Source organism: Coffea arabica, chromosome 11c (genome assembly GCF_036785885.1).
Source record: "Coffea arabica cultivar ET-39 chromosome 11c, Coffea Arabica ET-39 HiFi, whole genome shotgun sequence".
Lineage (NCBI taxonomy): Eukaryota > Viridiplantae > Streptophyta > Magnoliopsida > Gentianales > Rubiaceae > Coffea > Coffea arabica.
The window spans coordinates 37,696,910-37,720,946 of NC_092330.1; the positions used below are offsets into that span (position 1 = coordinate 37,696,910).

Consider the following 24,037-nt stretch of genomic DNA (forward strand, 5'->3'; position numbering starts at 1 on the left):
TCTGTCTCGTCCTTAATACGTTATCTTCACAATGATATTGGAATTTTTGAAACTTTCTTGAATTGCCCTTTTTCTTTGACCAATTAGAAAACTCATTTTTCACCTGGAAGGTAGAAATAGAGTAACATAATACCAATGGATTAAAAACGAATGTATTTTTGCGCAAAATTAGATTCGGGATTTGAGAGTGTTTTCAATGTTCAATCACTCCTTAATCTTAGCCATGATTATGAGTTATGACATGGTACAACTTCAATCCTTGTCGGGAATCAACCTTCCTTAGTTATAGGCTTCACTCAAACTAACCATCACAATAATGTGGATAACCTTAAACACATTAATATATTTTTTATTAATATATAGAAACTCAGAACCTCCTACTTATAATCCCTCTCTCACTTTACCTCTCAACCTAATTCTCCTCTAAACACATTATATCTATTTTTCCTTTTCTCATTGAGAATATTGTAGGTCTGCTTCCAAGAATCAACTCTCCTTAGGATAGGCCACCCTCAAACCACCAGAAAAAAAAATTGAGGACAGCCATAAAGAGTTTATATCTATTTTTCCTTTTCTTTTTTTCTTTTTTATTAAGATTGTTGGTGGTTCAAGTGCGCCTCTTGAGATTATTCTTCTCCACGGCGTAAAAATTTTCTTACATACTCTTTGATTCAAGGATGGAACCAAAAGGGAGCAGAGAGAAGCCATTGCCACCCAAATCCTAAAAGTTCACTCTTAAAAGATTTTTTTTTTTTTTTGGCTTCGGTCCATTTTTTAATTTCATACTCAATGCCCATCCTTTCTTAGATTTTAAAATCAATTATTTGGAGATGATTTTTTGTACAAATTCTAATCCTTGCTGAGATGAACGCTTTTCTGTTTCAACTTAGATCATAACTGTCGTTATAAAGGAAAATAAACTTTGATTGTAATTGGAAAAACAGAGCACCATCCAATTAAATGCATGTGTATACTTTTCTGTGCTAAGGTGATTCATTGTCGCTTTCAGATCAAATTGATATACATCGACCAATGAAGAAGAAATTATTAGTTGCATATTATCCAGGATGGAATACACAGTTTGATAAGATAGATATATTACGTGTTTGTGTTAATGCACATTGCCGTCATTAGTCAATTTATAATTCCACGCTTCGACGGGCTACATCCGACGCCAACCAATATGTTCCTCGTCTCTCAAAATAACAAACGAAACTCTGCTTATTTTAGGTCCAATTTTGTGAAATCTCGTTTTGGTTCTTAAATTGAAATTGAAGCAATTAGAGTCCCTCAGAGTTATGTCTGCCGCAGTACATCACTTCTATATGAGATCAAATTTCAGGGTCGTGCGTTGGAATTCTGTTGTTGATGTAATTTATGAGAATTCCTAGAAATGAATCGTGGTTCAAAAAATATGCCCTGATCCATGGTGATGATCAGAGTTGAGCCAACAAAAAATTAAAAAAAATGTCGGAAAAGTATATAATATGAATAAGGAAAACTCTAAGAAAACGTTTCTCACATTTTACGGTTTAAATTTTCTCATCTCTTATTTTAAAGTGATGCATTTACTTCCCTCAAAAATTTAAAATACACCTATTTGGTTTCAAATTCACCTGAGATTTTTCACGGGACACACACTTGATGAATTTTAAAGGAGCAAAAAGGTCAAATAAAGAAAATTTTTTTGACCCACTCACATGACTCGATTTATGTTTACCTAGTGAGAAATCTCCTTCAATATACTCATCCCTTGGTTGGGTAAAAAGGACAAAAGAAAACTCAGAAAAAAGGAAAAGAAATTGCATCAAGACAAAAGACACATACAACAGCATGATTTTGTTGGAGATAAGCGACGAGTGAATTATTGGAGCAAAGCAAAGAGATGCTTATGATACCATAATTTATGGGGGTTTTTTTTGTTTTGTGTTGGGTACGAACCATATTTTATGGGTTAGAATAGGGAGAGAGATGGACAGCGTGCATGAATCATGAATCGCTTTCTACCGAATACCGGATCACATGAAGAGTCGTACTCAGCTTTCTTGTGTTAAAGATTTCAAGTTCACTTCTATCTCTTTTCTTCTTTTTGGATTTATTCTACAATCAATAATTGTAATTTACTTGTACTTGAAGATATATATATATATATATATATGTCTGGTTCATGTCTCAAATCAGAACACGGCACGTAAACAATTAAATTCTGGTTTTGTGGTCTATGCGAACGATGAACAAGGACAATAATTCTGTCCAATAATTATTAGGGTAAAATACACTAAATCCCCTTGTGGTTTGGGTTATTATCATAAAGCCTCCTCATTATTTGAAAACTCTCAAAGAACCCCCTCATAGTTTGGACTAATTTGGATAATGAACGGAAATTATCCAATTTGACAGAAAAATATGAAATTTCGATATTAACCTTATTTCAATGTATACTAAAAGTTAGTTCAGGGTTTACATAAGATTTTAAAATTTTTTTTCACTTTATTTGAGAATAAAGAAACATCAAGTGGCTCATTTGAAAATTTCAAAACTTATCATCTTCTCCAAATCTCCACTTTTTCCTTCAACAATAGTAGAATAGCCACCGATTACCACTGCATCTAAGCTCCTTCCATGGGTAATTGATCCGTTGTTTCTTTCTTAACTATAATGCAAATGTCCGAATGGTGATGAACTAAACAACATTATTGCTACTAATTTTCTTTGAAAACAACCAGCATACCAGAAAAATTCACTAATTTCACTAAAATAAATTCCCTAAATTCGCCATTATCCTACTTAGTACTGCTGCCAGAAAAACTTACGGCTACCCAACTTTCAAAGTTTCTCCAACAAATCGACAACAGCAGGTGAGAACTAGCAAAAGCCCAAGGTGATTTATCTGCAATTAAAGAAGGGGGTCTTCTGCACAATCGTAGCCATCAAAATTCATAACTGGGAGCCCCCCAGAAATCTAGATTATCATCAAGGTTCTAACTTTTCAATAACTCTTCCCAGAAACGCAAATTTTGCTCCACCACCACCCTCATTTTTCAGTTTCTTGAGTTTTCTGGCCACCTCCGTTCTGACTCCGTTCCATTCTTTCAAAACATTGGACGCCGTCGACGAAGACGACGTCGTCGATTCAGCACCATCCGACGACAAGTCCAACGACGAGAAGTCAAAGTCACAAGATTCTCCATCACATGACTGCATGCTCCTACTCGATCATCCTCCTTTTCTTTCTTGATCTCAACACCCATTAGATCACGGAAACTAATTGCCGACGCACCGCAAAATATTTCAAAATTGGAACAAGTGCTCAAATCGAAGTGGTGATGTTGAGGACTCCGTGAAACCTACCGGAAGGATGCCAGATTTGGACTGCAGTGAACGCCGGAGTTCCAATTGCGTCGGCCAAAGAGGGGAATTTCCGGAGGCAACTACTTAGCAGGAACCCTACAGTGCTTTCTGGTTTGCTGCACCAGTAGGTGGGAGAGAGAGGGAAAAGAAAAGAAGAAAAAAAGAAAGTAGTTTGAAGCCCCTGTTTGAATAAAGGTTGGTATTGATTTTGCTTCAGTTTTTCTGCTCCAGATGGTTCAAGAGAAAGAAGAAAAAGGAAGAACAAGGAAAAAAGAAAAGGAAAGAAAAGAAAATGTAAAATTACCACATTACCCTTGATATATTGTTATCACACTCGCTTATCAAGCATGTGTAAGTCACTTCCCGTCAAATTGGATGATTTCCGTTCGTTGCCCAAATTAGTCCAAATCACAAGGGGGTTCTTTGGGGTTTTTAAATAATGAGGAAGTTTTATGATAATAACCCAAACCACAAGGGGGTTTAGTGTATTTCATAACCCAAACCCTAATTATTAATCTAACACTTTCATTTGATTTGTCTGCCTAATTAAGCTGGACCAAATCTGATTTTGGTGACTAAATAGCTGCAAAATCGCAGGGTTTTCTGTATTTTCTGTTTACCAGTTTTTTTTTTTTGTTCCCCAAACGATAGGGAATTTCATTACTTCATCAAAGTATTACAAATTTGGAGCAAAGGCTCCTACATCATTTTTGGCTATACTACTTAGTCAACTTGGGAATGAATCAATCCAGGCTATCTCAGAAACTAAGTTTAAGGCAAACTTTGCCAAATGGTGCGAGAAAAAATTCCCTTCTCTCTTAACAAAAGAGAAGAGACAAGATCTAAAGCCTTTGCTAAGTACGTCAATGTAAAAAAGGACAGCTCCTGCTAAATGATCATTCAAGTCCCCCTCTATGATTTGATCAATAATTCCCTTGCAATCTGATTGGATGATGATGTTCATCCATCCATTCCTCTTGGCAAAAATAAGAACTTTCCAGATTGTCATAGCCTATTCAACAGTAGGAACTCCCTTCCTTCCTTCACAACCATCCCAAGCACCTCTTAATTTCCCTTTACTGCATCTGGCCACGACTCCCTAACCTACCTTTGCTTCATTCTGCTTTATTGCTGCATCAGTATTTAAACACAAGAAGTTTTCTGACGGTGGCTCCCATCTAACCATCTTGTCTTCTTTTCCCTTGCCTGTTGCCTCCTCATCCCTTTTTGCTATGTTAGCTTCCTGGAATTCCAGCCATTCTTGTACTACCTTATTTGTTGTTACACCTGGACATCTCTCTTCTCTGTTAAACTGTATCTGATTTCTGGATTTCTCAATCTGCTACAACACATTTATAGTCAGCTCAATATGCTTCCTTCCTTCCTTCCTAGCCTTTGCTTCCATCAGACCACTCCACCACTGCCAAAAGTTATGTCTATAGTCCTTCAACCCATTCCAGCTAATTGGAGCAGCTTTCCATATTAGCTCAGCATGCTTACAGAAAAAGAACATATGTTCCATAGTTTCTGTCCCTTTTCCACAACAACGGCACCCATCATTCCCTTGTCGAATTCTCCTTCTAATTGTTTCATTAACTGGCAATATGCACTGAAGACATTTCCAAATGAAGTGTTTTAGCTTATGCTTAACGTTCAGGCTCCATAGAAACTTCCACACCCCTGAATTAGCTTCATTCCTGCTGCTACTTTCTTGCTGCAGGCTTTCCCTTCTGCCTTTGAGCTGCATCTCTTTTGCCACCACATATCTAGACTTTACAGTGTACCCACCTGATTTAGACAGCATCCAAACTAGTCTATCCTTATCACCAAATGCACTTATTTGACTATTAAGTATTCTTTGGCAGCCCTCCTCCTCAAACATGTTCTTCAGTAATCCCTCATTCCATCTTCCATCAGAAATCAACTCATGAACTCTCTGTACACAACAATGCTGAGGTTATTTTATTTTATTTTTCCATCCTCCAAGTCTAGCAATCACTTGTCTTCCCATATCTTAATTTGCTGATCATTTCCCACTCTCTTTCGTACCCCTTCTGTCAATACTTCCCTTGAGCTTAGGATGCTTTTCCATATCCAAGAATCCCCTGCATGGATTTTCATATTCCGAATGGAAGATCCTTTAAAGTACCTCCCCGTAACAATTTTACTAACTAACAAGTTAGGCCTTATCAAGATTCTCCAAAACTGCTTAGCAAGCATAGCAGTATTAAATTGTTGAAGATCTCTAAAACCCAATTCCCCTTTCCCTTTCACCTCAGACAACCTCCCCCACTCCATCTAATGGATTTTTCTATTTTCCTCCTTATCTCCCCACCAAAATTTAGCCATTTCTTTAAAAATATCCCTGCATAATCCTTTTGGCAGTTTGCAACAACTCATAGCATATGCAGGTAAAGCTAAAATCACAGATTTTAAAAGCACATCCTTGCCAGCATTATTTAGCAGCTTCTCCTTCCATCCACCCAACCTGTTGATGACCTTTTTCCTGATGTAGTTAAAGACTTGCTTCTTTGGTCTTCCTATAACCATTGGCAATTCTAGATACTTACTTTGCTTAGCCTCCTTTATACCTCTCAAGATATTCAGAATTTCTCCCTTTACTGAATTCCCAGTATTCTTACTAAAAAACACTGAGGACTTCTCAGCATTTATAGCTTGTCCTGAGGCTTCTCCATCATCTTCAACAACTTCATCACATGAGCAGCCTCTTTCTTGTTAGCTCTGCAGAACACCAAAGTATCATCTGCAAAAAAGAGGTGAGACAAAACTGGACTCTGCTGAGCAATCCTAAGTCCAGAAATGTCCTGGTTATACATTGCTCTCTTAAACAAACTTGATAATCCCTCAGACACTTGCAAGAAAATGTATGGAGACAGAGGATCTCCTTGCCTAATTTCCCTTGTAGGTGTAACCAAACTTTTTTTTTCCCATTCAAATTAAAAGAGTAAACAACAGAAGACATGCACTTCAAAATCCAGTTTCTCCACTTCTGACAAAAACCCATTTTTTCCATAACTTTTTGCACAAAAAGCCACTCCATCCTATCATAAGCTTTGGCCATATCAAGTTTTAAAGCCATGAAAGCATTTGATCCACATCTTCTGTTATTCAAACAATGGATGAATTCATGTGCAATAACAACATTATCAATTATTTGTCTTTCTAGAATAAAAGCTGATTGGTTTTGGCTAACACAGTGTTTTAGCAGAGGCTTAAGTCTGTTGACCAAGATTTTAGAGATTATCCTATAGACTACATTACACAAGCTAGTTGGTCTAAACTGAGAAATAGACATTGGGGAATCAATTTTAGGAATAAGAGTGATGATAGTCTCATTGACAGCCTTCAGTAAGTGACCAGAATAAAAGAAACTAGATATGGCATTCACCAAATCATCTTTTAACACACTTCAGTACTGTTGGAAAAAGGCAGGAGTCATACCATCAGGTCCAGAAGCTTTGTTGGGTTGCAAAGAGAAAACAGATTTTTTGACTTCCATTTCTGATACAGGTCTAACCAGTATAGCATTCATTTGGTCTGTGATCACTAGGGGGATCCCACTCAATACTGGCTCAAGGTGCTGGGAATTACTGGAAGTGAAAAGTTCCTAAAAGTAACCATTGATTTCATCCTCAATGTCTTGCTCTGATTCACACCAAGATCCATGTCCTCTTTGCAAACTTGATATGTTATTCCTTCTCCTCCTCTCAGCAACACTAGCATGAAAAAATTTTGTATTCTTATCACCTTCCTTCAACCATTTAACTCTAGCTTTCTACTACCAAAACACATCCTCTCTCCTATAGGCCTCTTCTAGTTTCTTTTTAAGCTCTCTCACCCTCCCAGCCTTATTGGCTTGACCATCTCCATGAGCCTTTGTGATCTTCTGTTTCAGCTCTACAATCTCTTTTTTTGCATTTACACCCTTTTGCCTATTCCAGTTCAAAAGAGCTACTCTACAATTCTTGATTTTTTGATGCAGCTTAAAGAATCTAGATTCTTCCTATTGTTTCCTCCATTCCTTAGTAACAATCTCTCCCACCTCCTTATTGTTTATCTAGTTCCTATCAAAATAGAACTTCATTTTCCATTTTCTACCCTTTTGCTCAGTGTCAAACAATAGCATGGCATGATCAGAGGCATCATTTTGGATATGTAGGCATTTAGCCTTTTCATGCTCTCTTTTCCACTGTCTACTGCATAGAACTCTATCCAAACGTTCCTTTACTTCCTTCCCCTCTTCCCAATTATTTGACCATGTCCATGGCACTCCTTCAAAGCCAATGTCAATGAGCTAATTAGTGTTTACAAAATCCCTGAAATTTTGAAAACTTCTTTCAGGCCTCCTACTACCCCCTTACTTCTCATCATTAGACAGTATATCATTCATATCCCCTGCCAGCACCCATTTCTGCCCTACACTCTCATCCTATCTTTGATGATCCTCCACTGTTTCTTTCTAATCTGATCCTCACTACTAGCATATATAAAAATCAGCTATCACCTATCTCTAGCACCAGTCCTTTCTAGCAACAATTCAATAGTAAAGTCAGTATAAAATAACGTACAAACATGCAAATCATTCTTCCACATTACTGCCATCCTACCAGCTATTCCAATTGGATCCACCACACACAGTCTATCATATCTTAACTTTAGTCTCACCTTATTCAAAATTTCTTTTTTGTTTTTTGTTTCTGATAAGAAAATCAACTTAGGAGAGTGGAGTTTGACACTCTCCTCTATCTGGGGAACTGTCAAGGGGCTCCCAACATTTCGACAGTTCCACACTAGAGCTCTCATTAGAATCTGGGAGCCCCATTTAAGTAGGACTCCACCACCTCAGATGCTAGTTCCATCCCAGCCACACCACTCACAGTTTTGCCTCTCTTCTGGCTTTCCCCTTATTCCCTAATATTTTCCTTATCCATACTCTCACTCAGCTTCCTTTTTCCCCCCTTCATTTTCTATGTCCATTCCCTCATTCTTTTCCCCCAGAGGTATTTTTTTGCTCACCTCACGAACTAACCTCTTCCACCCTCTACTCCCCTTATACTTCCCACCTCTTATACCTATACTACCATGCAGCTCCTATTGTTCTATTGCACGATCAATCCCCCTTATCCCCTCTATCCCTTTCCTTATTGTCAGTGTCAATTCCATCAATCCATGTGGAATCAAACAGTTCCTTTCATTCAGACCCCCTCTCTGGCTACCCTCCTGTATTTCCTCCTCAGCCGTGAAATTTAATCCCTTAGTGGCTTTACTCTTTTCCTTTATAACATCTTCATTCTTCTTATAACCAGACTTCAAGCTCTCTTTCTTAATGTCTTCCAATACTACCCCCTTCTCCCTACTCTTTTTAGTAACTTTCATTACTGCCTCTTGATCCCTCTCCTTAGTTCCCTCACTCCCTTTTACTACTGTATCAACATTAACCTCCACTAGCTTCCCAGGCAGACAAAGTTGTTCCTGCACCTTGTCCCCCCATCCCTTGGACAACTGTGGCCTTTCACCACCCTTACTCTCCCCCATGCTAGAGGTATTCTGTTTCCTAACTAGGGTCCTCGCATTGCTAGCTGTAAGCCAAGCTCCATACTGATTTTCCTTTTCTATATTAACTCACTTTTCCCTGCAAATTCTCTCATTATGCCCCATGATCCCACAACAGTAGCAAAAGTTAGGGCATTTCTCGTATTTGAATTCTATCCATCTAGTACTACCCCCTAGCTTAACTGTGGTTCCTTTTAGCATTGGCTTAGTTAACTCCATCTCAACCAGAATTTTTAAATGTTTCCCTTCTTTTCCACCACCATTAGGAATAATCACTTCCTTTACAGAATTGAAAACTCCCCCAATTTTCCTACTAATGTCCTTAGTAATCCAATGAATAGGTAAATTCCACAGCTGAACCCAAATCCAAGTCCTATTAAAAGCTTCAAGGTTCTGTTCTAACCCTTCCTTCCATGGTAAAACTACTAATGGCAAATTATCATATACCCATGGCCTTTCCCTCAGCACCCTATCCATATCCTAATTATTACTGAATACAAACTGGAACATATTAACCCTATCTCAACAACTCTTAGATTTCTAGTAAACGACCACATATTATTTGTAAAACTCTTTATACCAGCAATGTTTGCAGTCTTCTCCCCCACCACCCTTCGAATAATACTCAATTAACATTCAACTACTCCCTGAGCCAAGTCCTTACCATCCAATTCCACATCCTCAGCGTCCTCCTCTGTCAGAGCAAATTTCCTTAAAATTTCCTCCAGATCTTCAGTCATCCTAAACCACTACCAGTAAGATCCCCAGCTAACCACAGACCAAAAGAGCAATACCAGAATCCCGTCCAATCAGAAACAGAGTCTACAAAATAGCAAAAGAAAGCAACAAAGACCAAAGGAATGAAAACCAAAAAACACGGCCGATCAAAAACTATATCAGTAGGATTAAGAGACCTATACGGACAATACTAAGCTACTAATAACTGCAATGGAAAATGTCACCTGGAAGCAGAACTTAGATCTATGGTGAAGAAGTATCTGAAGTAGAAATTAAGATCGAGATGGAAGCTGTAAGCAAGAATGCAAGCTCAGAAGAGTTCGAATCTAGCTTGCGCAGAAATCAGCTCGCAGTAGCCACAAACCAAGGATGTAGCAAACAATGAACGAGTAGAGATGGGATGACAACATCATGATATTATTCCACTGAATTCACCATTGAAGCAACATCAATGTGGATCGAAATCAAAAGAACAAATTAAATTTGTTTTTGTTTTTGTTTGATGAAGAAAGTACGGGAAATTTGAATTTGAAAAAGCAAGTTCAAACACCCAATAAAGGTGAATTTGGCTCCCTACTTAGAGAGAGAAAGTAACCACCTACAAGAGGGACTTCTGTTCACCAGCTGATTTTTTTTTTTGATAAAAACCCACAAATTATTGGAAATCATTCAATACAATTTGACTTACGTCAGTGCTCAGTTTGTTGATCTAATTCACCAAAATAGTTCAGGGGCTAATGCCATATTTCACCAAATCTCAAAGTAACCAAGCTCTAGTACTTTGATGGGATAAAATGGTATTAGCCCACAAAAAAAAAAGAGCCTCTGACCTTACAAGAATAATTAAAATTGTTAAATCATTTTACTTTAATTTCTCAGCATCTATTTCCAGAATAATTTTATCACCAATTTGTCCTTCAGCTATCAATAAAGTAGGTGTATACAACAGCCTCAAGAGCAACATGAAGCTTGTATGTACACTACACTTAAGACTATGAGTTTTCTTGGATTTTGTACCACAAATAAGAAATTTATAGAGATAAACTTGAATATGAGAGGGGTCAAACATACACCTTTCCATTGAATTGTTTACTTTTGCATAACTTATTTTCATCAAGATCATAAAATAATTATGAATTGAAATATGTTGATCAATTGTCCTGTCCGTTTATATATCATATACATGTACATGTCTGTCATCACTTCAGAAAACATTTGTATTATCATATACCCTCGTAAGCCTGTAAGGGAAAGACGTAAGGGAGAGACATTCATCAGTATATTCAGCATGTGACAGTGGGAAGTGACAGTTTGGACAGAAAGAGAGTGATCAAAATACAGGTACATTAGCAGTGGACAAATTTCTTTGGGTCTCAAAATGTAGCACTTTTCTATATATTTTTCGTGGATCCTTAATGCAATTCAAATCATGTATGCATACATGCAAGGGACAATTGTTCATTAATGCCCCCATCACTATTGCCAGCAGATATGATTTTAGCAGTTTATGATTATAGAGGGCTAGATGCTTGGAGGCATGTGATATCATGGGTCCAATGTTACAATCAATCAATAGTTCCCCCTTTGCTGATATGAAAATGCATGGATATGTATTCAATGAAAATTACAGCTAACGATTTCATTGGAAATAATAATGTTAAGAATTATGATACTATGTTGATTAAGCCTAAGCCAAACTCAATTCACTTCCACATTGAAATGGGTAATTATGATTGTACCAATATTAATGGATATTATCAGTTCTTTGTGACGTTTCTGCTTTGAAAATGATAATACTTTCATGGTCCTAGAACATGTGTATATAAAAAGGGAAAAAAGTTGAAAGGATAACAATTGAAGAAAAACACTATGAATTGAGTCTTGCATGAGGACATCTAATTGAGGAAACATTTACATGACTATTTTTTATTTTTATTATTCATTTTTTAATTTTTTTTTTTGGAGGTATAGTACTTTGGGCACATGAAATGCTTAATTTTTGTGGATAATTAGTATGCTAGCATGGTATTCTACACGAGAGGATTGGATTATAAGGTGGGAGGGATTGTAAGAAAGAGATTATGCTTCAAAACCTCAAAAGAAAAAAAAATGAAAAGAGCATGATAATCTACAAAATGACAAATTGAATGGTTTTCCTTTTCAGAAGCCGGCTTGTGAAACTGGACATCAATCTCCTGACAAGACCAAGGAAAATGAAATGCTGCACATTTCACCACTTATTTAGACCCCCAGAAGCCCATTTTAAGCCCCAAGCCCAAAGTGTCATGTAAATACACCAACCCTGAAGTATGTGTCCATCAATAACATATTTAGAAATTTGGGCTTGTTGGCTTGTTTGTGTTGCAAATTTAGAAAAGGGAAAAGAAGTTGGCTGGTTTGTCTTGCAAATTTAGTGGAATTTCCTTCTTTTTTTTCTTATTTGGATTTTTTAGGTATTTTCTTAAAAGATATACAATCATTTTTCTTAACTTGCATACATCACATTTCAAAAAATTTCTACAGTAGTACATTCCCATAACAACTCCCAAAATTGCAATGACGTAATTTCAAATTATTAATCTCTAAAAGTTTCTTTGTTCACTTAAAAGAGGAAATTTTTCCTACACTGACGGTGTATACACTATTATCGTTAGATTCATGACATGGTGTGCAAAAGTTGAATTTCAAATTCAAATTTTACACAGTTATCAATCATCCAACGCTGATAGTGTATACACTGTCAGTGTAGGAAAAATTAAAACCATTGCTTAAAGCCACCCAGCCCCCTCGCTACACCTAAACTTATTTTAGGTCACCATATCAGTTGGGCAACAGTGACCTTGCATGCAGAGTAAACTCAAATTGTAAAAAATTGGGGGGGGGGGGGGGATCGGGGGGAGTCAACTCTATTTTATTCATATATTTACTTATTATGAATTAAAATTTTCAAAACTTAGGAGGGCATGACCCTCTTCAACCCCCCTTGGCTCCTTCGTTGAGTAACAGATGGTTGGTGCACTTTATGGCATCAACAAATGTAATTGAGTAAGTTCCCAAAGTTTCCAACTTGAAATAGTTAGTGTACTATATTTACATTACTCAATGGTAATTAAATACTAATGTTGATATGCTTACATTACGACATGATAAGAAAGTAATGGATGTCAAAATTTTGTCCTATGGTACTGTACACAACCATATATTACAACATAATATTCTCCTTGATCCCTTGCTCAAAAATGAAAAAAGTCGTAGTCTGAAACCTTCTGATCTGGAGTCCTTGCATCGCAATAGTTTGAGACCTTCTGATTTGGAGTCCTTGTATTGTATGTGATCAAAGGCGTGAAAATCACTTGCGTCAAACATGGGATACTAGGAATTTGTCGTCCTTGTATTCTTCCAAAAACGTTGGAGCAATTCGAAACAGTATTCTTCTCATCACCTGAAAGAAGGTAGACGTCTTCGACTACTACGTCCCTGCATGGAACTGTCTCGCTGCATCTTAAACTGCTACATTTTTCTTTGATGTCCCAAGTACTTGTCTAAACTTGATGTCGTGAATTTGCACTGCTGAATCCTGAAACAAGAACTTTAAAAAAGTGAGCTCCTGACTGATAGATTAAGGTGATAGATTAAACTGTGTGATTTGAAAATCGTAACAAAGAAAAAAAGTTATAAGTTGTAACAAGTGCATATTAGCATCAGTGGAAAGATGAATATTCTGAAGAGAAAAGAAGAAATAACTTACCCGATCTGTACAGTTTCTGTGATCACAGTAGAATTGATCAATAATGATGGGGTTTGCTGCTTCATGAAACCAAATTCTTTCGAAGGTTATGTTCCTTGCATAACCTCTTCCTCCCTGATAGCACAAAATTATAAACAGATACTCGATCAGGAGATTATTGACAAAATAACTCGTAATTTAGACTCCATGTTTCTGTAAAAGAATATGGATAATTTCCAAAAAGCCTGTATTAATGCACTTGAGCAACTGATTAAGTACCTGCCATGATTTAATTCTAGCACCATTGGTTGATTTGGTGAATACAATATCACCGACGTAAACGTTTTCGACTTTGTGGTTTGCACCATCCTTGCCGAAACTCCCAATACTGTATTAACATTTATAGCCAAAGAAAAATAAATAAATAAATCAGCAACAAGCAACCTCTGAAATATTATCTTTGAAAAGAAAAAACAGAAAAGAAAAAGGCTTCATAATGTGAAACAAAGCATTGGCACTATTCTTAGTTTGATTCAGTTCTTCCACACCCGCTAGATTGCCTTACACAAGGATAAAATCAGCCTTAGGATCACAATATAAACTGACAACAAAATGTTTCAAATATTGCAGACTTTTTATGGTTTTCATTTCAAACAATTTGAATAATCAATGATTTTTTTTTTGTTTTTAAATTATCATACATGCATATAGTTCGAATCATCAAAACCAAGCAAAAAACCTGCCAAATCAACTTAACCAAAAACCAAAAAAAAAAAAAATATATATATATATATATTTCATGCCTGGATCTTTTCAACAGATTCTATTCCAAATAAGCAGGAAATTTGTTTTGCCTTATACCATTCCCAGGGCCACACAATATGTTGTTGACTTTCACATCTGCACATCCATCTACAATCGAGATGCAATCATCACCTGTGCAAAAAATAAATAAGACAACGTGATAAGTAAACAAACTGAACTTTTAATCATCATATCAATAATTTTCTATAGCTTTCTGTTTACCAAGCAGAGTTAAATTAGTATCACGTTTTAAAATAATGTTTATCATTACAGTATGAATACTTAATTCTTTGGAGTTTAGTGTATGTGCAAAAGGAATTAAGTACCTGTACTTTTATTGGAATCCACAATGGTAGCATTTGTGGCATCAATCTTTATCCTTGAGACAAAAAGTGATCTTAAATGATTCAGGATAATATGCATTCGAGGGTTGTCCTTGAAATTCAGATTAATCAACTGAACATCCTCCGAGTTCGAAATCTGCAAAGCCTGTTGAAAAAATATTCATAGCTAGTACTGTTATTATTTCTTTCTCCAAGCTTATATATATAAGATGTTTTACAAAGGACACCAAACTCACCGCTGGTTTCTTGAGACTCTGTAAAAGGACAAAAAAAAAGGGGTTAGTTCTAGACAATGAAATAACGAACGTCAATAGTGAACCTGACGAGAAAATATAATAGTACTCCTTACATGGATATTCCACCATTTGTCTCCTCGACCATGAATTCTGCCACCACCATAAAGTCTTAGTCCATGTACATGTTTGAAATGGATCCACTTCATCCAATTTTCGTCGCAGCATTTCCACTTTGAGGGATTCTCTGGTGCTCCAATTTCTCCTTTAATCTGCATGAATTTTAATCAGTAACTTTGATAATAATAGGTTAGTTATAAAAAAGAAAAAAGAGATGAGGAGAAAAGTATTGAGTGGTGTATACTTCAATATACACCAGTAGACTGTAATATCACCATGGCCATGTTATGAAAAATATATCCATGTCTCTCAAACTAATTTAATCCAATTCTCTAGTAAGATTCTAAGATATTATTAATTGTACCTTGGAGTTTAATCAATGTGATTAGAAGTTCTTAAATTTCTCCACATGAACAAAAAAGATTGTGATATCTTACCCTATGTAGTCAAAAAATAAAAATTCAATGTAATTCCCTGATAGGATTGTATATATTTACTTTACATCTGGGACGATTACACATATACCATGATTTTCAATATGGAAATAAGAGGCACTACAAAAAAAAAAAAAAAATCATCTTATTTCTTCTTACCTAAAATTTTGAGAGGTATACATCTTTGTTTTCAGATTCGGATTGAACCGGCCAGTTCAACTGATCGAATCGGACACAAGTCAGGTATTCAATCTAAGTTATTCTAAAACCCCCATTGGAAGAAGTTCAGTCAAACCCGATCAAAAATCGGGTTGAACCATGAACCGTGCAAACCGGGTTAATTTCCATTTTCTCATTTTGCTTGACTTTTCAACCGACCATCACCACCAAAATCACACCCCACTTCTCTTTTTCCTCATCCAATTTTCCTCCTCACTTCACAGAGACTTGACAGTAGCCTCATCTCCCTACGCCGGCAACTTCATCTCGTTAAGGTAAGTTTCTTTCTCTTCATTTGTCTTTTTTTTTTAATTTTTTTAATTTTTATTTATTGCAAGTATAAAAGTGTTAATTGGCATCTGCTTTGCTCTTAGGGATCGCCTCTATGTACTCATATTGTTTGTTTTCATACTAGTAGTAGTTAAAAACGGGCATCAATACAATAAGCAGAATAGTAATAATTGATACTACTATTTGGGAATCAAGTTTTGTATTAGTGTTTTTTCATTTTTGGCATTTGTATTTAGATTAAGCTTCGCATGTCAGAAGTAAGAACTTGCTCTAGGTTATATTTTGCAATAATTTGTGACATATGAGTTCTAAGAAAAAGAACTAAAATGTATATATTGGGCCTAGAAATTTCTTGAATAACTCAATGTATAGAAACTTAATATGTGAATACCTAAATAAATACTATGTTTTCAACTGAACAAAACTTGTTATACTTCAATTTGTTCTTTTAGATGATGTTGCTACGTCGAAGTTTCAAAGTGAAACAAGTTATTACAGTATTTCAACTTGAGGGAGTTGATGAATATACAAATAGAGGTGTACTTTTCATTGTCTTCAGATTTAACATGTATTAGATTTCTATTTAGTTTAGTTTGTTAGTTTCGATAGATTTGGAGGTTACTGTTCTTCATTTGTGAAGTTATTCTTTGGATTGTATTGTTTGAGTTTTCAAAGTTGGTTTTACTTCATGGATATGATATGTAGGAAATGTATAGGACAAAGAAAAACACCAAAATGTATATACTTTTCATGGCATTTCAGGGTTTATATATTTAATATATATTTATGATATCATGATGACATCATCTGATTGGACCCTAATCGAACCGGTCGAACTAATTGACCCCTAACCCTTGAGTTCGGCCGAGTCAACACCCGGTCCGAGTCTAAAAACATAGACATACATAGGTGCTTTCCTCTAGTAATTGAGAGTATATAATTTGGGTCGGACCAAAAAAAGAAAAGAGAGAGAGAGAGAGAGAGTATATAATTTGAGTGTGTACGATACTAGACTGTAGTGGGTTCAATGCAAGAAAAGTATCGACCTGACTCTAATATGGGTATCATATATGTCTATTTACTAAAACCGGTTTATGCATAGGCAGTAAAGGTTGGCGAGATAGTTTAGGTGAATTTGAAGAGACTACACAATCCAAGCCTGGAAATTACTAATTGTTTATTTTTTTTTTCTACCAAAGTGCAATTAGCTCTTTAAATTTCAAGGGCCAAAAAAAATGAAGGAACGAAAAAGAAGAAAGAAGAAAGTGCTATTTTAATCAAACACCTCACCTCAACATTGATGATTGAGGATTTGCAAGGCCCGCTGAATAACACAGGATGGATCAAGAACATCCCATCTGCAGGAACTTCCATAATTGGAGGAGAAGATGATGAAGACGTGCAAGTCGCATTCCACGCTTCCATGAAAGCCTAAATCAGCTCAGACATTAAGACAAATTAATTGCTCATGCAATATAGTTAATTACGTTTATAATCATCAGCATAGCTAGTATTTAAGGTATGGGCAATCTTAGGCCCTGTTTGGATTGCCATTTTCTGCCAGAAAAGTACGTCGTTTTCCGTGATCACATTTCCCTATTACCTTTTTTTCTCACATACATCAAATCGCTACAGTAATTTTTTCATAAAAAATGACAGAAAATGCAATCCAAACAGGGCCTTAGTATCATATATAGGTTTTTGAATTCATATTATTACATTTGTGTCATCTGTCTTGCCATCCCCAGCTGCATAATAATCACGAACATTGTGAACTGATGATGAATCAGACTTTGTCACCACGAAAGAAGGGAGAATTAATGCGACGATAATCAACAGCGGCAAAAAAATTTTAACTCGTCGATTTGTGAAGGAACATAGCATCCAACCGATTTGAACTACAAACAAGAAAAAGGAATGAAACCGATTTGCACTTACAACCGATTTGACTTGTCGATGTTTCCTTTCTTTCGAAGCAAATCGGATTCAGATACGGTAGGGCCACAAATACTAAACAAGTTTAAAAAGCTGCACCAAAACCCACAAAAATTACGATCTCATGATTAAAAAAAAAATGTAGTGAAAAAAATATCAATTCTCACAAGTCATTCATGCTTATAAGAGGAAGATAAGATTTTCTTGTAAACATATTCCGAACATAATACAAATATATTTGGTTACTATTAGTAGTAAATTAAACAAGCAAAGGTGTTAGACTTCTCTTTTCAAACGATACATTTTGAGCAATGATCACAAGGACACAATAATCAAGTCACAGAATTTGAAGCGTATGTTCATCCTTTGGTTCTTTTTGAATATGAATTAAACGTCAGGATAAGTTTGACAATAAAATGTTGTTTCTAATGGCAATTCACATTACCTTAGACAAAAGTAATATAATAAGCGTAAATTTTATATACACTGATAGTGTATATAATATCATTATTGAATTCATGATACATGTGCAAAAATTAAACTTTGAATTCAAATTTTACATAGTTATAATTTATCCAATACTAACATTATATACGATCAGTGTATAAAAGATTAATCCATATTATAACATTAAACCAAGGAAACTATGAACATATAACAAAGAATGCACAGTGGCTTGTATTAACTATAGTACTCAATGTTCACATCTTTGGCTTTGTTGTTCCTTTCTCAAAATAGAGACCGTAGACAATTAGACCGTTTTAATTGAAGTTCTAGTGACAAATATAATTTAATGCTTATATATATATATATATATATATATACACACACACACAAACAAAAGAAAAAATTGCTTTTGAATAAATAAAGAAAATTAAATTAAAAAATTGGGTAAATTACTTTATACAAAAAAAAAACAAAAGAAAAAATGATGATTGTGTGAATGCAGGTACATTGTTATTACCATGGAACACTAAAAGAAAACTTAGGTGACAAAGAGTCATTGGATGTCTAAAAAATCCCAAACCAGAATGATCCTAATATACTTTAATTAACTCTTTTGTAAAAATACCCAAAGAAACGCAATTTGATTGCAAAATCCATTTTGCACTTTTAAGTTTTAAATAAACCGTAAACTCCACTCGATCCAGCTGGATTCACCATGAGGTCCATGACCCAGTTTTGCCGTGAGCCCTATTAGAGTCAAATCGATAGCAATTTGCTTGTCAAAGAGGTCAAAAGATCCCAGCTACAGAACCAGTAACCCTCTAGTCGGACAGACTGTGGACGTCTGCGCGGAGATGTTCGATGATGCGTTGAAAGAACTGCGGAAATCGTTGAATGAGATGCATCATCTTAGACCCGACAAGGAATTTCATGGCAAGTCTAAAGTTGGCCACATGGGATCGAATCCCATAATGTTAGTCATAGTAGAGTTATAAGTCTTGTGTTGGGTTATTGTACGAAGTAGAAGTGGCCTCTAGCTTTGTCCTAGAGTATAGCCTCTGCGTCTGTCTTTTAGCCTTAAGAAGAAGTAGTAACCTCCGTTGGTTTTTTGTATGGTGTAGCCAAAGCCTCGTTTGATTAATAAAAAATTTCCCTTTGCTTCTATATCGTTTTTCTTCATTTTTTTCTGTGGGTTCATGCGTGTTTATTTGTTTGGATCCATCACCGTGGACCGACTAAAACAGATGTGTTTCGTCGTGTTGACTTTATTTTGGCCATGATTTGCAGATGCTTGGATTGAACCTCGAAAAATTGAGAAATTAAATTTGGCCTTTCTTTTAAGGTAAACAAGACTTTGAAATCTCAAAGGAAAAGGTAAACTAGACATTTAAACCTCTCATTGGAAGGAGCCAACTAGATGTTGCAGCTGATGGACTGAGCGACGTAAATGCTCCGCTGCGTCTTTGAACATGGCCACACAATCCTTCAAGGCAAATACAACTCCTGGCTCGGCTACCTTGCATACTTTACTTGGAGAAGTATTTAGCTGTTTCTGAGAGGGCTGCAAGTAAAACAATAACTATTACGAGAGGAATCGAGCTTAGTACATGATGTTTCAAGGCCAATTCTGCTAAATCGGAGCCCTAACATGAGGGTTTTAGGATAGACTAATTGACAGCCCATTGGTATGTATGAAACAGCAGCAGTAGGAAATCCGCCTTTCACCTGTTCTGTTATGAAGGTAAACTTTATAAAAATGCGCAGACAGATCATCTAAGACACACAATTATTGCTAAAAGAAGAACTTTCGGAAACTCAAAATAGTACAATGTTAAGTATGTATTACTTTCTAGATCATATATTTTAGGGTAAAAAACAAAAAAAAAACCCCTGTGATAAATCTAATACACAGAAAAGCCTCTCGTGATTTCAAAATATATAACACGGTACCCCGTACTTTGAACTAAATTATAAAGGTGACAAAATCCGTTAAACTTAACAGAAATTGATGAAATGACCAAAATGCCCTGATATAATTACGCAAAATACAGTTCAAAAAAATCATTTGTTTAATTTTCTAAATAGAGAGAATTGAGGGTTAAGGAGTAGAACAGGTATATTTGTTAAAAATTAGGTATAAAAATATTTTTTAAGGTTTCAATAAGTAATTTTCGTTAAGTTTAACGGATTCCGTCATCTTTACAATTTAGTTCAAAGTACGGGGCGTCGTGTTGTATATTTTGAAACCACTGAGGGTTTTTTTGTGTATTAGGTTTACCACATAGGGTTTTTTTGTATTTTACCCTATATTTTAGTAACCCCATGCTAATATGATATCTAGTCACTGACAAAGATATAAGCAAGTAGAGATTTATAGACAAGAAGTCTCTACTTTAGAAACAGAACATCTAGCTTAAAAACAAAACATATACATATACATATATATATATATATATATATAAATATGAATGAGATTAATTTCTAGTTCTAAACCAGCCCTATCCCTAATCGTTAAGCTCAAATGCTAGACATGGTTTGTCAAAGGTAGCAAGCACAAATAACTGAAAAGCTTGTTGCATTTGGAGCCACAAATTTCAATTGCTCAAGCAGCAAATAAGTTTCCAAATAATTGAAGAAACTAAGCTAATCCCCCATATGTCACTTGTATCAAGCAGCAATTTGCTGTTTGATCATGAATACAATAATTGACATATCAATGATTTCATCAACGAGAATATTTATTGCAAACAGCTAAGCATACCTCCTTTAAACTTCAACTAAAGAAACAGGAGGATTGTAACCCACAGCTTCTAGCAAACACCATTTTCCCAAAAAAAAAAAAAAAAAACCCTTAGAACACATAGTATAACTTAAACGTATACCTTAAAATTCCCAAAAATTAATCATATTGCAGAAACCTAGGTGTACTTGCAGAAAAATGGAATACATTCCAACATAAATGGGATGGCAAGAAATTTGGGTGGGGAACAAAAAGACAAAAGCGGCATATTGCAGGATACTGTTCTAAGCAGACAAATGGGCCAAAATTCACAGATAAGTGAGGCCCCTTGGAGCCCACTCTACATCAATCCAACAAGTCACAACAGTTCCAAGGGTAGAAGCCCATAAGTTAACCAAAGCAAAAACATTTTTTTGTCTTGTCGACATTTTGTAACATGAAATGCACCCACATGTTGGGCTTGGGTCCTTTTTTGTTTTTCCATGAATTCAACATAATTTCAACGTTTCCAGCGTCTCCATCTTCTTAGATAGGACGCTTACAAGAATATTATCAAGATCAATGTTGTATTAAATTTCAATGTCATAGTACTCGATGTTGCTCTATTTTAGTACAATTTTACATGCAGATTACTATAAATTTTGAAAACCATTTCCATTGAAAAGAGAGATACTTTTTAAAATTAAGCGCACACACGTAGAATGAGTTAAAATGACTTGTGTTGGTAATTACTATGCAGATCCAAACCTCCCAAATTTATGACAATTTGTTCATTTTATTTTGTTTTTCTTAAGTACAATTGTACAGTTAACAATATTTGTTTCACACTTGTAGTACAATTGGTAACTAGTATTGCGATTGTAAACCTTGGAATATTTGTTCTTGTTTTAAGAATTTAGCAAATAATGTTTCAGACTTATTTGAGATGAGGAAAAGTATATGAGTGTGTTTGGATACAAGTTTTTTTTTTTTTTTTTGCCAAATTTTATTTTTTTACATCATAAATATATCTTTTAATTATATTTTAATACTATGAATCGTCTTTCTGTCTCACATACATCATATCACAAAAAAATATTATAAAATTATTACAAGTAAATTTTGCAAATAATCTCCTATCCAAACAAGCCCAATGGGTGTATTCGTAGTTTGCTAGAATTTAAAAGGCCACAACTTTGAGAAGACCCATTAACTAATTAATATTAGTGATCGATTGTGGGGTTGTAATCTCCTATTTGTAAAATTGGGGATCTCCTGTAATGGCTCGGCCTGTCAATCGGGCCTAATGAGTCGGGCTTTGATGAGTTCAAGCTCAACTCATTTAATTTGAAACATTTTCGGGCTTCAGGTTATGAGTTTCGGGTTCGTAAATATGAAGCTCATACTCAACTCACAAAATATTCGGGTTGTGAGCCTTAATCGGGTTTAGCCCAAGCTCACTTTTTACTCCTTAATTTTCTTAATATAATTACTATAACTATTATGTTGTAAAACTAATTTAACATTTACAAGACTATAATATTAAAACTAAACATGAACAAATAATAGTTCTTAAAAAGTATATAAACCAAAAAATTTTTCAACAATATTTATATTTAATCCATTTAAAATGCATGAAAAATAGTAATAAAATATGCGATCATAAGCCAATACATCTTTAAAAGTTGAAACTTTTTTTTATAATCTTGTGATTTAAATCCAAATATGTTTGATGATTTTTGTGTTTGTAGACCAAAAAAAAATCAACCAATAATATGCTAATACAAAAATTTACTCAACCAATAAGAAAAATTAGAGATTAGTTATGCATTATTAATATTGGCTCTCAAGAAAGATCATGAAAGAGTCTTTAGATGTATTTTTATGTTTTGTAATTTATATATATATTTAATATTTAGTAAAAATATATTTGGATATATAATTATACATAATATCAAAATATAAATATTATATATATAGATAATTAAAGGGTCGGGCCTATATCGGATTTGAGTCTAATAAGGCCCAAGCTCGGCTCACATTTAATTCGGGCTTAATTTTTAGGCTCAAGCTCAGACCGGCTCACTAAATGATCGGACTTATCGGGCTTTCTGTCGGGCCGAACGAGCCGAGCTCGAGCTGGCCCAGCCCCATTGAGAGTCCTACTCTTCTCAGAGCTGGAGATCATATGCCCCACTATTCAGCTTGGAGCTTGGAGGTCTTTGTAATCCATGACCTGCTGTCCTCTATTAATTTCTGACTACAAAACTTGAACCCCTAAAGTCATGGATGATATCTACTCACCCAAACGAGCTATAATGTTTCTTGTATTGACCGTACACCACATGATAGTGCTTTTTCTAGAAACAAAACAAGAACTCTTAGTAACACATCTGGATAATAAAAACATATACCCTGGAAAAAAAAACACTAATGGGTCAACACATAGAGATGAAGGTTGAATATTATTTGGAAAGAATTTTAAAAGTCTGATATTGTATCAGTTTTCTCTGATGTGAAGTATGTAAAATAAAAAGGTAGATTAAAAGATGTTTAAAAAAGAAAAAAGACTAGTAAATGTGTTTATGATTTAACATAAGAAATGTTTTCAAATTACTCTCAATACAAACATGTCGATTTCTTCTTATTTAAGCAATTTTCCCCCTTCTGTTTTGGTACCATGCATACTGAGAGCATATCTATTGGAGGAAGTCAGGAGAAACTACAGATAGCCGACGTCAAAACATTGTTGCAGGAGAAAGTAAGCAATTGCTTTGGAAGTAATCAAAGATTTGTTTCTGATAGCCAAAGTTTTAGTATTTACTTTTCAAGCTAGAGACAGACGGGTTTCTCCTTTCTGGAGGATAGGATCATAGGAAGTTGGGACTGGAATTTGGGGGGACGACCTGGGCATTAGTCTACCCATTACTCGGATTTGCATCCCAAATATGAAGTGATAAAGCAGCCACATTACTGTGTTTCTTAATCATACGTTGACTACAGCTCATCATCATCATCATCATCATCTAGTCAATAATACAAGATGAATATTTTAAGGATCCTTCTATTCTCATCTAGTGAATAATACAAGACTAATATTT

The 24,037-nt window shown here is 35.3% G+C and overlaps 1 protein-coding gene and 1 pseudogene across 1 annotated transcript; both read right to left on the reverse strand.

The window, feature by feature from the left end:
- Positions 1-8,994: 8,994 nt before the first annotated feature.
- On the reverse strand, positions 8,995-9,402 carry LOC140016575 (uncharacterized protein At4g02000-like). The gene has a single exon (XM_072070139.1). It carries the CDS (start codon positions 9,400-9,402, stop codon positions 8,995-8,997), a length of 408 nt encoding a protein of 135 aa, XP_071926240.1.
- A 152-nt stretch (positions 9,403-9,554) lies between these two features.
- LOC113716181 (probable polygalacturonase At1g80170) lies at positions 9,555-17,719 on the reverse strand (annotated as a pseudogene).
- Between the last annotated feature and the right edge of the window lie 6,318 nt (positions 17,720-24,037).